Source organism: Fukomys damarensis, unplaced genomic scaffold, assembly GCF_012274545.1.
Source record: "Fukomys damarensis isolate Sample0158 unplaced genomic scaffold, DMR_v1.0_HiC HiC_scaffold_1, whole genome shotgun sequence".
Classification (NCBI taxonomy): Eukaryota; Metazoa; Chordata; class Mammalia; order Rodentia; family Bathyergidae; genus Fukomys; species Fukomys damarensis.
Genome location: NW_022900913.1, coordinates 62,970,955 through 62,985,770, shown reverse-complemented (window position 1 = coordinate 62,985,770; position 14,816 = coordinate 62,970,955). Strand labels below are relative to the sequence as shown.

At 47.6% G+C, this 14,816-nt stretch overlaps 1 protein-coding gene across 3 annotated transcripts in view; it reads right to left on the bottom strand.

Annotated features, from left to right (window-relative positions):
• Sh2d4b (SH2 domain containing 4B) overlaps positions 1-3,092 on the bottom strand; it is a 93,256-nt gene extending 90,164 nt beyond the window's left edge. For 2 of the 3 annotated variants that reach the window (XM_033766214.1, XM_033766237.1), the window contains exon 1: positions 2,909-3,092. In XM_033766214.1, the coding sequence (XP_033622105.1) occupies positions 2,909-3,092 (184 nt within the window). Of the gene's footprint in view, positions 1-1,291; positions 1,295-2,908 lie in introns of all 3 variants that reach the window. The other variant, XM_010629539.1, reaches the window with a different exon arrangement.
• Positions 3,093-14,816: the final 11,724 nt, after the last annotated feature.

The window sequence follows — 14,816 nt, the reverse complement described above, 5'->3', positions numbered from 1 at the left end:
AACTTCTCTCTGTGGGCCCAAAATTTGTGTCCCAGGATTCATAAACGCCCCAAGTTTCTGCAATCTAGAATGATCACTGTTAATCTAGATCTAGATCTAGAAGATCTAGAATGATCGGTGTTAATGCCCAGTTTTATCAGGCACAGCTCAAGGGCTGCCAGGTTCTGAATGTCCTGCTCTGCCCATAAGTTCCATCAGAGGATTATCTGAACACTAGAGATGGTGAGGTTAAGCCTGCCAGGAGCTGGACAATGTTCCCAGAAAAGAGAAGGTGGAAAGGCAGAACTTGGACAAGCAGGGCTGGGGATGATAGCCAAGAGCAGGAATAGTGTCGTTCTTGGCTGACCGGGACTGAGCAAAGTTGTACTCAGAGACCCCAAGAGGCATGCACACAGCTCAATAGAGGCACAGAAATATCCCTCCATCTCGACAAACTAGGGGAGAGGGCCTGGAAAGCAGGTGTTTGCGCAAAAAAAGGAAGAAAAAATTTGCAGTGGAAAGAGACGGACCCCTACTGCACCTGGCTCCTGGCACTTGAGCCAGCTCTGTTCCCCATGATCTGTCTACCCACAATCAGGGGCCAATCCTCAACCAGGTCACCAAAGCCAGCACTTAGTAATGTTGTAGAAGAGGATGACTGAGTGCACAGGGGGACAAATGGAGGTGTGTACAGATCATGTAATTGGAGTCTCAAGTTCAGAAATGAATGAATGGAAAAACGTGAGTCACAAGACCCTGGGTCATGGGCTGTGCATCTGGACTCCACTTCTTAGCAGTATTAAGGGCAGGGGGGCACCTGGAAAACACAAAGCTTGCAGGCAAGTTCCAGAGTCTTTGTGACCATTCATCATGACCCCAGGACAGAAGCAAGCTCTGTGCACCTGTACTCCAGCAAAAATTTTTCAGCCCGCTAGGGCAGGGCCAGCCCTCTGGGCTCCCCAGTAGCCTTCCCAGAGCAGTTCACAGAGGCAGGACTGTAGCACAGCTCTGGTCTGAACAGAACCCTGACCCAAAACATGCACACTCCTCTGTGAGTTCCCATTCTTTTCCATTCTTTATAAATCAAAAAATCAATTACACAGAAAAGAATCTTCTGCCCCAGAAACCCAAATGACTTTATGCATAATTTATACATGAAAATGTAAATGTCAATGTGTGACAAATCTCTGTATAAATATTTTTACAATTAAATTTTTTGGCATCCGTCTTCCTCCCTAAGGAGCTAGCAGACAGACATAAGGTCCCATAGGTCATGCCAGGTAGAGCTGAAAATGGAGCTTGTCATTTTGACCAGCTAATGAGACAGGTGCCAGTGCATAGTCTGGCCCAGAAGGCCGCAGCCTTGGCACCAGACACCTACAGTCAAGTCAAGATCCGCCACAGCTTTCCATCATTGGGGTCCAGCTGTGTTTTGTTCAAAATGGAGATTCAACACTGTGTCCCAGCTCTGCACTAGACCCAGGAGGAGGGTAGAATAGAGTATTGCCTCATGCTCCAGTGGCTGTGAGTCGACTGGGAGAACCCAGCATGCAGATAATGAATGACAATGACTGTGTGTCCAATTCCAGGCCTGGGGTGGGCCCTCCATGCCAGGCAGCTGCAGTGGAACAAGTATTCCCTATGCCCGGTGCATCCCCAAAGACTCCAGGGACAGGGCCAGTACTGATGGAGTCGGCGAGGTAGCTGAAGGCAAGAGGATGAGAACCCCAAGGGCAAAGCCATAGTGAGAGCAAGCATGTCCAGGTGTGAGGGAGCCAATGGCTAATGCTGGAGCCAGCCAGCAGTGAGGTTGAAGTAGAACACAGGAACCACATAACCAATGGGCTCTTTGCCCACCACTTAAGTAAGACTTTGCCTGGACTGAACACTTGGAAGAGATTAAAGCTTCACTCTACTCGGTATATAACATGAAGGCCAAGTAGAGGATTACAGAAGTGAAAGAAGGAGAAGCTGAAGGAGCTTTGCAAAGTGTATATGAGTGAGTGCAGAGTCCACACCAACAACCATTCCCAGCAGGACCCTGAGCCCATGCCAGGCCACAGCAACCTGTTTATCTGCAGCCCAGGGGTCCTGAAGAATTCCTTCATTTACAGATGCACTTGTCCAGGGGCTTGATGCGTACAGGGCTTTGAATATAACCCATGTGAAAGGTAGCTGGGCCTTGGCTTTTTGTCTGTAGCTGCTTTTGCTATCTGGGGCTAGCAATTCATTGTTCAGGACTTTCCTGACACTCTCTCTTCAGATGTCCAGGAGGGGTCCAGGCATAACACACAGTGTCTTCTCACACGAGGACACAGAGAGAGGCACAGTGAACAGTGTGAGAACTAAACTTACATACAGGGGAGAAAGCAACTGCACACTGCACCTTGGCCAGAGCCCAGGGTCAAGAATATGGTCAAGAATATGCCCCCTCACCCAACATGCACTTGCCCATATGCAGTTGTGCCCAGATTGTCTGCACAATCTGAGGTCCCACTGGTACCTTCCTAGCACTTAGGCCTTAATAAAACAAAACAAAACCTATGCATGGTAGTGCATACCTGTAAGCCCAGCCCCTGAGAGTCTAGGCAGGAGGATTACCATGAGTGATTGAGGCTGGCCTGGGCTACATAGTAAGTTCAAGGCCAGCCTGAACTACGTAGTTTGACCTTGTCTCAAAAAAAAAAAGAAAAAAAACATAAAAAGAAGACAAAGCAAACCCCCTTTTTCCACCCATTCTGTATCCAGGAGAGCCTCTGCTGCAACCTTGACCTATAGTCCTGCTCAAAAAATAGAAGCCCTGACACCCACAGCATCAGAGTTTCAAGCCATCAACCCCCATCACACCAGAGCCGTCTTTCAGAAGAGCCCAGCTTATCCACACTGACTTTTGCACACCATTGGGGACTGGTGACTCCCAGGCACATACCTTGCTTGACCTTCGGGGTCCTAAGGCCATCCACCTGAGCCAGAGCCTCCCAGGCTTCCCGTTCCCTCCAGCGCCTCAGCTGCTCCTCTCTCATCTTGTAGAAGAGGATGTGCTTCTGCATATCGCTGAGCTCAGCCAGGAGCTCAGGGTCGATGTACAGATCATGCAGGATCTGTTGCAGCATGGTGCTGACTGTGAATGCACGAAGACAGTTGGGCCAAGTAGATGCTCCGGGCCACACTTCAACCCTAGTTCCTCACTCCAGGGCCAGTTCTCACACCCCTCCTCTGTACAGCATCACCACTCTGCAAGTGCTGAACTCATCTCCTCTGCCTAGGACGGCAAAAGAAGCCAGGCAGCAGGAACGAAGGGCCTCAAGCAGAAGCAGCCACCAGAAGCAATCTAGTCCTTCTGTTGGGTCACCAAGCACCACATTCCAGCATCACCTGTGTCTTGGCCTCACCCAGGGTTTGGGGATAGTTGGGAGGGTCCAAGCACCAGCTGAGTTGAGTAGTGCCAGACTCAGCCCAGCCTAGGCTGGTAGGTGTCAAGTGATCTGTTAGTGGAAGGTAATGATGACACCAGCCATATCAATGACACTGCCCTGGCCAACTGATCTCTCCTCTGCAGATAACAGGAGGAAAAGAGGAGGAGGGAGCTTTGCCTAATAATTCCATGTCTTTTAAGCCAATTTCAAACAGAAAACAGAGAAGCCAGCCAGGAACTTCTGGACTCCTCAGCCCCTTGCTCTACCTACTCCACCACTGTCAACTTTCTTTTGAGGACACCTGATGGGCCAAGGTAATGCTTTGAAAACTCAGCATTGGGAGAGAAAAGATCCTGCCTCCTACCTGCATCACAGACAAGGAGGAAAAATGAATAGAATCAATAGTAACAATTGAAAAGGTGTCATCATGGAGTTCAAGGACAGGAAGACAGTCAGCACCCTTTTCCTGTAATGAGACTCCGAAGATATGGTGTGATGACAGACAAACCTCCAGGGGCCCATTTTGGTCATTGTATTTGATCTCCTTGTTGTTGTAGGTGTCTGGAGTTCATCAAAAAGAATAAACATGAAGCTTCCCAGTCTGCAGGCCCTGATCAGAGGCGCCCTGGCCAGGACAGGATGTTTATTCCTTCTCACAGGGAACCCATCCTGTTTGTCTGTGAGGATGAGTAGGAGCTGCTATTGCTGAGACCAAAAGCTCCCCGAAAATATGCTCAGAGCTATTTATAACTGTTCCTTCATTTGGACAAAAAATCAGGTTTCAGAGAAGGTAAGTGGCTTGTGTGCGCTGTGTGCGCTGCATGGTCAGTAAGCTGCTGGACTGGGTTGCCATCCAACTTAATGCTTGGCATCTTGTGCCTTCACTTTATGTCTCTTGTATTACCTTAAACCTTAAGCATGTTAATTACTCTGGGAGGGTCTTTATCACAAGGTTCATTAGCCCTAAGTTTACCAAGCCTATTTCATTCCCCTTTGAGACTGAGGATACCAAGATAAGAATAACTTAAATAATTTTCAGGGTTGGCAGTTCCAGACCTTCAGCATTGATGCCCGGAACTCTCTAGATGGTACCCTAACCCGCAGTCACCTCGGGCTCTAGGAAGAGCAGAGCCTCAATGACAACCCTATAAGATCACCTTGACAAGGCAGAGTAACTACCTCATGCCAGAACCCAAGCTGCCCCTCTCAAGGACAACCATCTCATGGGGAACTGAATGCCCCTCACACCATGAAGATTCCTCCAGGGCTATGAAACCAGGACAAGACAATGGTCCACGAGGCCTCAGTCCCCCACAGCACCTCATAAAACTGCTCTTCTTTGTGAATAGGCCAGTCTGATCCTCCTTTTCAGCCCCCTAAAGCCCTTTCTTTCCTCTGTCAGGGGGATGGCTTGATCTTTGTCAGAGCTATAAACAACTTCATTTTCTCTTGCTTTCCCATTACAGCTTTTTCCTGTAAATTCATGCTGAATGCCTCCATTTTAATTTCTATTATCACTGAAGCAAGGACTCAGGTGCTAGCTGGTGACAGTCAGCTACAAAGCTAACCCTACAAACAGGAACAGGAGTTGGCACTGTGGCCTGGTTGGATCAGTAACCTCCACAGTTGCTCCTCCTCTCTCGGGATGGAAGGTGGTCAGCTACCCACCAGATTTGGACAGATGGTGTGTGAGCACCCCTATACTCTGCAAAAGCCACACACCCCAAAAAGGTCTCTCCAGGTTCCTGTCAGGCACAAATGAAAGGGGGACTCTGCATCTCTCCTCAGGCACAGTAAGCAGGTCCTAGAGTGTCCCAGATATTCTGAGGACCTCACGGCGGGGCAGTGGCCTTGGGCCCCCTACTTGCCCTCTGTTCTTCTTCTCCACCTCTTCCATTTGGAGCCCTGCTCCCCGCCTTCCTGGAAAGGGGTCTTCTTCAGCCTCGCCTGCCTCTGGTAGGGCTACTACCTTTGCGCCTCAGCTGTGACTGGGGGAAACTGTGTCCCGCCAGAGAGGAGGCTGGGAGGAGGTCACCACCCAGGCTCTGACCTCCTGTTGGCAACCTCTTCTTTCTTTCTGTGCCTCCCACAGGCCTAGGGCACAGAACATGCGCAGAGAGGAAGAACCACCCTGGACCCTGCTGGATGAGGGAGCAATGTCCAGGTCTCAGGCTGGGTGGTGATGGTGTCACCCTTGTGATGGAGACTCTGGAGGAGGCCGACGGTGGAGGCCAGTGGTCTGCTCAGCAGAGGGTTTCTCCAGAGGGAAGGGTTCTCCCTGACAATCCCAGGTCAGTGAGGCTGGAGGCCAAGCGACATTGAATCCCGGTACGGGAGGCTCAGTTTAGTGGCTCGGCCCGAGTATCAGGTTTCCAGACCTGCTACCGGGTGGGGCCTCTTAGCCGCCCTTGCGCAACCTCAGGCCTGATGTCCGCCCTCAGGTCAGGCTGGGCCGGCCTGGGGCGCCCCCTGGTGACCCGACTGGGCGCTCCTGGGGTCTACAGTCCACAAAGAGCCGGAGCCTGGATTGAAGAGACCTGGAGTGGGCAGATCAGCAAGGCTAGGTCCGGGGACAGGAGGCATGATCCCCGCCAGAGGAAGAGCATTGAGCTGCAGCTGGAAAGGCGGTGAGGGCCCCGGGCGCTCAGCAGGCTCTTGTTGCCTTTCCATCAGCTGTTTGATTTGTTTGTTTTGTTTTGATTTTCCATTGGCTGCTGGGGTGTGGTTAATTTAGCAATTCCGGGATTCGAGGCGCTCGCACATGAGACACTGTTGTGCAAGAAGTTGGAAAGCACCTGGACGTCTCTCAATGACGGCTGCCGCCAGCGCGCAACTGCATGCCTGTTACAAGGAACGCTGTGACTGTCTTGGTGAAGACGTCAGTGACACATAACATGAAGAGGCAGCATGCACTTTTAAAAGTCTGTTTGAACCCAGGAGGTGGCAGGGGGCGGGGGGGGTAAAAATCGTGTTTTTTATTACTTTTGTGTAAACAAAAAAATAAGTATGATTTTACACCTAATTGCTAAACAGAGTTTTTTTCTTCTTGGAATGGGATGGAGACCACTTATTGTTCTGTTGTTTTACAATGAAATCATATTATTTCAAAAGTCTTGAAATGTAATCTACCAACGCCTATCTCTGGAGATTAGCCTGTAAGCGGCAGGGAACCACCCCTCTGAGCACTGCCTGTCCCTCTGCCAGGAATCCACTTGGCTTTGTCACCAAATTCTAATCTTTCTCAAACCTACCCTATATTCCTGGTCTCCGCTCCCTTTCTCTGCTGTTTTTCACCTTAACAATTTGTAAAACACCATTTGATGTACCTATTTGGTGACCATGTTTCTGTCTCACTCTTCCTACTACACAGTAAGTATCCAAGAGCAAGGGCTTTCACCTAGTTAGTTGACTCACTGATGGAGAATACTGCTGCCTAAACACACAGCAGTGCTGGATAAATACTGAAAAAAGAACGAAGGGGGAACTTTCCAGGTGGAATTGACCAGAGTCTGTATAAATGCTGGGGAGGTGCCCAGAGCAGAGGTGGCAGACACTTGGACTTGGGGATCATGGGTAGATGAGCTAAATCAAATGAATGATGGTCCTGGCACAGGCCACCTACTTTAGCTTCCCTGTCATGTCTTAGCCACGTGGCCCCTAGGAGGTAGGGTCAGTGATGGCCAAAGGACCCCAGCATTTCAGCTGAAGCCAAGCATGGACACAGCCACCACATAAGGTTCAGCTAAAGGAGGACCTTCCTGACATGACCACTCCCAAGAGCTCATGTAGGATCTCACCAGGTCTCAGTTTTGCAATTCAAATGCTCAGTGAGAGTTGAGAGTAGTTTTTTCTTGTCACCACTGAAAAACCATAGGCATAAAGCTCAGTAGTGTCCTTGTAGGAGTACAGCAATAACTTAGAAAATACACTGTGAAAAAAGATCCCTCTCACCATAGGAATCCACGGAGGCCTGTGGTGAAGAGAAGCAGACCTGTATGCTGAGGACACACCTAGACTTAAATTGGCCTGGGAACACACTCCAACATCACAAAGACCCAATGCAAAAAAAAAAAAAAAAATAGAGCTGTAAAAATTAGCCCTTTCCAAAGTGTTTCCCAATGATCTCCATGTTTTGGAACTCACATTCTTGTGGCATCACCTCTAACACATGCCAGGGTTGATGTGAGTGACATATCACATATACCAGAAATGATTGTTTTAACAGACATTTAATATCTCCCCCCACCCCGACTCTCTCTCTCCATATATGTCTTCACTCATCCTGGGGAAACCATGACGAGGGAACCGTGTGCATTAGAACTGAAGCCTCTTGCCAACAGTCACAGAGTGGGCTTGGAAGAGGATCCCTTCAGCTCTGGCCTGGAGAAGTCTCAGCCCTGGCCAACAGTGTCCTTATAATCTCATGAACATCTCAGAGCCATAAACACCCCCACTAAACTGCTCCTAGATTCCTAATCCTTTATATAAACTGCTAAATGTTGGGATGATTTGTTGTGCAGTTAATATATAACTAATATAATCTCAAATTGGTCTATAGAGTTAGTATCATTCCAAGCTAAATAGGAAAGGAAATTGTGAAGTAGGGGAGAGGTTGGATAAAATGATTCTCAAATTAGTCAGAAGAATGACAGAGGAGAGGATGAAGATGTAGCTCAGTGGTAGAATATTGCCCAGCAGTATGAGGTCATTGGTGCCATCCCCAACAGCATTTTTTTAAAAAAAAGTAATCAACAAATAAGAATAGCCTCAAAGGTATTGAGGAATATTAATACCATGATTATTCAAACATAAAATAAAACATTTCAGTCCTAATACAAGAGCACAGGTAGATTGAACAAAAAAAAAAAAAAAAAAAAAAAAAACAAAAAAAAAAAAAAAAAAAAAAGCAGCTCACTAAGCTATTAGAATGTGATCCAACAGCTCAAACTAGTGTAAAGAGGATGGCTGCCCAATAAATGAAGCTGGGATAACTTGCCAGATCCTTGTGTGCTACCTGGGATCCCACGCCACCAGGACACTATAGAGATTTTGTGACATATGTAAGAGCAATTACTGCAAAAGTTGTCACGATAGTGAAAAATTTCAGAATAACTGATGTGTTCAACTAAAGAAGTTCAGATTAAATCATGGCACAGCCATATAGGATCGAATGTGGTACAGTACAGTGATGACACCCATGTGACACAGGCATAAGGTGTCACAATGAAACAGGAAGGTGAAGACTGGGTTGTGACATCTCATGTATAGTAGGGCCCAAGTCTTACCTATCAAGAAAAGGAATAATTTAGCGGGAGCACTGTGGCACATGCCTATACTTCTAGCACTGAGGGAGGCTGGAAGAGGGGGATCAAAAGTTCAAGTTTCACCTTGGCAACATAGTAAGACCCTGTCTCAAATTTTTGAAAAGATAAATAAAAGTAGGTGAGGATGTAGCTCAGTATGAAGGCCCTGGTTCAACCCTCAGCATGTGGGAGGGAGCGCAAGAGGGAGGGAGGGAGAGGGAGAAAGAAGAAGAAAAGGAAGAAGAAGGGGGGAGGGGAAAGGAGGGGAGGGGAAGAAGGGAGAGAAGGGAGAGAGGGGAGAGAGTGAGACCCCAAAGACCTGGCTCTTCTCAATCTGTGAATGTTCTACTGTCCTTCCCTGCACTGGGTGCCTGGAGTCTCCCTTTTGCTCCACCCAGAGTTAAGGTTTTAGACCACTGCAAGTAACTAGTGAAGCCAGGCCCTGCCACCTAGGAGCCATGGGTGCTGCACAGATGCCTGGAATATGAGGCTAAAGCAGAGAGGGGGCAGCCAGCGGAGAACTAATATTTCTTCCACCTGCTGTGTAGCAGAAGCACCTGCCAGGGGCTTGCTTTCTATGTTTCATTTAATCTTCAGAACAACATCACAAGTTTAAATTTAAATCTAAAGTTTACATTTGAGGAAAGTGAAGCTAAGGGAGGAGCCAAGACCAAAGCTAGTGTCCCTAAGCCTTGACTGGCTCTGGCCTTCCCACACCCACTCAAGGCTCTTGCTCTTGGCTGGTTGGTCCTTCAAGACCATGCTGATGCCAGCTGGGCAGGAGCTGTGACCCCGGCATATGTTCTTGAGCCAACTCATGCAGCAATGAGTGTACCGCTTGCCCCTCGTCTTGACACAAAGCACAATGCCCCTGGTCCTGAGAGCCCATAGCCTCCAGGCTGCTCAGAGGAACAGAGATGTGGCTGAGCAGGGCTGCAGAGGAGGCAAACCAGCACCTTCAGTCTGGAACCTATTTCCCACTCAGGGAGATTTGCAGTTATGGTCTATGCTTCCCTGAACTGTGGGACTTGGGGCACAGACCACTGGCCTCTCCTTGCCTCCTGGATACAGCCCTCTGTCTCCTGTAATTCCAGCCAGTGGGACATGAGCAACAGTAGTATGTTCCCCACCAAGGCCTGGACTCGCATATTATAGAGAAGCAAATTAGGAAGACAGCAGACAGCTAGAGAAGCACAGTACCCAAGAGTCAGGGTAACCAGAACTCAGTCAGATATGCAGGAGCTGAGGTCAAGAGTCAACAAGAACCAGGTGGACAATTAAGTATAGGGTTGTAATGATTGAGGTAACAAGCAAGGCAATGGACACCCACTATGACAACTCTGCTCGTACCTGTCTGGAAAATGGAAAATTTCCCTCTCACTTTGTTCTTGTAATGAACCAATTGGATAGCATAGAGACCAAGAGGCACTTGCAGATGCATGCTTGCTATGTGCCTTGGCTCTTCCTAGGTTCTAGGTTGTTTTTATCCCAGAGGTTGACCTTAGTTTGACTTGAAGTGGTCTGTGGATGTTTGTTTTAGTGAGTAGTCTATTCTGACTCTAGCCTTATGTAATAGTTCTCATACTTTAGGGTGCATTAGAATCACCCAAGAGCTGGTTAAAATAGACCACAGGACTTGACGCAAGTATGTGACTCCATAGAATCTACATTTTTCCAAGTTCTGGGGCAATAGATAAGCTTCTGGTCTGAGCTCCACACCTTACCTGATTCATAAGCCCATTACTGCCCCTGTTTGCCTGTGCACAACTTACTTGCTTCCTGAATCATTCTTCTGAACTATGCTGCCATTGCACTGGGCATTAGTGCAAGTCTGATACCTGCCCTTCCTGACCCTGCCTGCGGCTGTGCTGTGTGCTAAAGAGTGTCACCAGAGGCACAGAAAAATCTTTGGCTGACACCCAGCTATACCACCTCCCAGCTGTGTGGCATCAGCCAGTTCCTGAGTGTAAGTCTTTTCTCATAGGTAATATGGAGAAAAACAATATCAACCCTCCACCTACTTCCCCCACTTGCCACTGTGGCTTTAGGCCCATGGTGGGTTTCTATTCGGATCCTGACTGCTGCTTCTGGAGCAGATCAAAGGAAGGGGCTTCCAGTTCTAGATGCCCCAGCCTCAGCCCTGAGAAGTACAGTGAACATTTGTCCATTTTGCAGGGCCAGTGGTGGACACCCATCCTGGGACAGTCTTGGGTTGGGGTGGCGTGCTGAGTTTGACTGCTGTCTCCCAATGGTCCATGTGCTCAAGACTTACTCAGGGTGGTGCTATTGGGAGGTGCTGTAGACTTCAGGAAGAGGGGCTTTGTCACTGGCAGTGTGGCCCAAAAGGAATCATGAGAGCCAGACCCTCCCTCTCCTTTTTTGCTTTCTGGAGATGTGGTGAGTAGTTTTGTTTTGCTGTGTGCTGCCTTGCCACAAACCCAAAGTAATAGGCCAATCATGGACTGGAACATGCAAACCTGTGAGGCAAAATGAACCTTTGCTCTTTATAAATTGATTATCTCAGTTATTTCATTATAGTGATATGAGGGAGTCATAAGAAAAATGAACAGGCTAGAATTACAAAATTAAAATGCATGTCTTTGCCAGTTAGAAGAATTGTTGCAGGGAGGAATAGGGATTCACCAGCTAGGACCTAGAGATCCTCTGGATTCCCTTTTCTCTTCTGTATTACCAAAGCCCTCCCTCCATCAACCTTCCAGAATCACTCTGAGATCCACAGAGAAGGGAGTTAAATACACTTCAAAATGAAGCTATGCTGGAAAAGAGAACCCAGGAATCCTAAGGAATCATTTGGACAAAAAGGGGGGAAATGAGAAGTGAGACCTCTTACAATGGCCATTCAAGGGAGTGACCCATTGAGCATTTCTTGACTGAGATGGTCTCTGTTAGGATAGGTGGCCTCCTTCCTACAGAGGAGCCTAGGACAATCTCGAGCCCAGGTGATAGCCACATTCCTGGACTTGGCTGCAGATGGATGGATGTTGATGAGCTCAGCTAAGATGGGGTGGGGCAGGCTGGAGTATGGGTGAGACTGAAGACTGGGAAGAGGACAAGGTTTCAGATGCAATGCTGTGTCTGTCCACAGAGTAGATAGGGAAACAGATAGACACAGGCTCTCTGAGTGACAGACAGGGCCTGAGCCTTCCATTCTCACAAAGAAGGCAGCCAGCACCCCTAGGATTCTTTCCACAGGGGCTGGCCATCACCTGGGACAATGGAAAGATGCTCTAACCACCAGGCGTCATGTTTTTTTGTTTGTTTGGTTTTTGGGGTTTTTTTGTTTTTTTTTTTTTTCTCTGAGACCCTGGCTCCTTGGATTAATTGCCTGGGTCCTATTTTAAAAGTGGACTCTTTCAAATGGAGAGGAGGTAAATGGAAATGTGGAATAGGCAAAAAAATTCAGGGTGTCCCCAGTGAAACCTATGCATTGTTTAGGGAACACTTTTGCAGACATTTTTTTTATGACTTTCATTGCCTTTGAGCTGTTTGGCAACCACTCAGTTGTAGTTATTGTGAATAGACATTCATATAATATGTAGAATATATACAAATAAGATTCAACAGACTCCTCTGCTTCTGAAAAAAGCCATTTCAATCTTTCTTTACTCCATCTGTATAGATTCAGTTCATTGTGATTCCTCCTTTGAATTGGTTGTTAATCTTACTAGCTCCCTTGTTTAATAAATAAATTAAATAAAACTGTGATGTATGCACACATAATATTTATGAGTCATGCTTCTTAAATTTCTTTTTAAAACTTTAACTTAGGGTCTAGAAGGGCCACTGCCTCTCAGAGAAGGAAAGACTTGGCTCTATCCACAAAGCACAAAACCCACCCACTGCCCCATTCATACCCTCCCAGACAGTTCTGCCACCTGAGCTTGCATTTCTTCAGGGACAGAGTTCCTAGTCCTTAGGGGACACTCCAATCTTTCCATATTGGACTACAACTCTGGTTGTTATGGCTTGTATCTAAACGTCCCCTCAAAGTCTGTTGCACTCTTAGAAGAGGCTTTTCAGAACTGGCCGGATCGAGGTGTGTGTACTGGGATGACAGGCATGATAATTATATCAGTCCACTGATTTGCGTAGTTCTGAGTGTGGATAATGGAAAGGCCCATTCTGTAGGCGGTGCCACCCAAAAGTCTTGTGACCTGGATGGGATAGAAGGGAAGGCGGCTTGTTGCTGCTGCCTCCTGCTTGTTCTGTGGGCCATGGACTGTTTCTCCTCTGTGATGCCCTTCTGCTGTGCCAGTCTGCCTTGGAGCCAGCCAATTAGGGACTGAAACCTCTACAAACTGAGCCAAATTAAACCTTTAATAACTCCTTTGAGTGTCAGATATTTTGTCCCAGCAATAAGCAAAGTAACATGACACCTGGCTTCTTCACAAGGATACACCAAGGCTGAAGTGGATGAACTCAGAAGACAAGGTGAGGACCACACAGGCCTGTGTAACGATGTCAATGGTGTTGACGGAAGGGGAACGCTCTGCCTTGCCCCTGCAGGGTCATGATTGTTACACTGCACCTGGCATTTTCGGCCCTCCCATCAGTTCCCATGTTTTCAGCAGTTTTCTCTGAGCACCCAGGCAAGCACAGAGGGCCTGCACTGGTCTTGCCCATTTCCCCTGGTTTCAGGAGAGCCCCAGTCCTGCCAAGGCAGATATACTCCCTCTCAGAGGGTGGGGAGGAGCACCTGGCCCCCTCGGGCAGTCCCAGCACTTCCCTGGGCTTCTTTCTCCTTATGTGCAATCCATCACCCTTCCCGATGTCATGTCCTGCAGCTTTCAGAACATAGCCGAGCACACCAGGCCCTGCTGCACCAGCTTCCAGCCCTTCCCTGCCCTGCTGCTCCTAGCTCCTCCAACTCCTCCTCTTCTTCTTCCTGGGCCCCAGGGCCTTGGCAGCAGCTCTGCCAGGTCGACCATACCCCTGCTTTGGGGGCCCTGGCGAAACCTCTTTGTTGTATAGGGCTTGGGCAGGACCCCTCTGTCCTCCATACCCCTATGGTACAGGAATCAGAGAGACCTTGAACTCTAAATGCCTGCCAAAGCTCCCTGCAGGGTTAGATGCCTCCCACCTAAAGGGACAGATTTGAGCCGTACGACATGCAACCCAGACAGCTCAGCCTGATGGCAGCTGGCAGATATAAATAAAATCCCTTTCTTTCCCAAATTCTATTAGTAATGATGGGGGTGGGACTCCCACAGCAAGTAGTCTAGACCTATGTTAAATGGTTTTCATGGTTCATCTGATCTTTTTTTCCCCAGTACTGGGGTTAGAACTCAGGACCTTGAACTTGCAAGGTAGGCATGGCACCACTGAGCTAAATCTCCTACCCTATCTCATTTAATTTTTAAAACAAACCTACAAGGGAGGAGGGTATTATTACCAAAAAAAGTTCAGGGCTTCTCCTACATACATACCAGCAGGTGCCCAGAAGAAGCACACCTCTCTCTCGAAAACTGCCTCATTAAGATATGAGCCAAATTGGAAACTGGATAAAGAAGATGTGCTTTTTCTATAAAATGGAATACTACTCAGCCATAAAGAATGAGAAAGTAGATTCATTTATAGGTAAATGGGTACATTTTGAGGATATACTTCTAAGTGAAATAAATAAGTCACACATATGCAAATACCGAATAGTTTCTCTAGTGTGAAAAACTAAAATAGTACTCAAGATCCTAACGGGACAATTATTAGTAAATAGGAAGAAAAGGACCAAAGGTGTAGGGACAGTGAGAAGGATAGGGAATGGGGAATAAGGGAAAAGGAAAATAATATGAGAAAATGTAAAAATGGAATTAAAGTGCTTGAAGGGGGGAGGGGAGGAGCAGGTGAAGGGAGGGTGGGGACAAGGGGGAAAAATGAGAACCAAGACCTGGCATGTAAAGGTACACGATCCCAGTAATGAATGTAACTGTACTGTCTACCTAGAATGTACCAATAAATTAAATTAAATTTTAAAAAAGAGATATGAGCCAACTCCCTTGAGAGCTCCCTTAACATGTTTGCTTACAAACTCTGAGTTAATTCCAATAACCAAATACCTTTTTTTAAGCTCTCTGCAGAGCAAACCCTGCAGAAGTCAGTA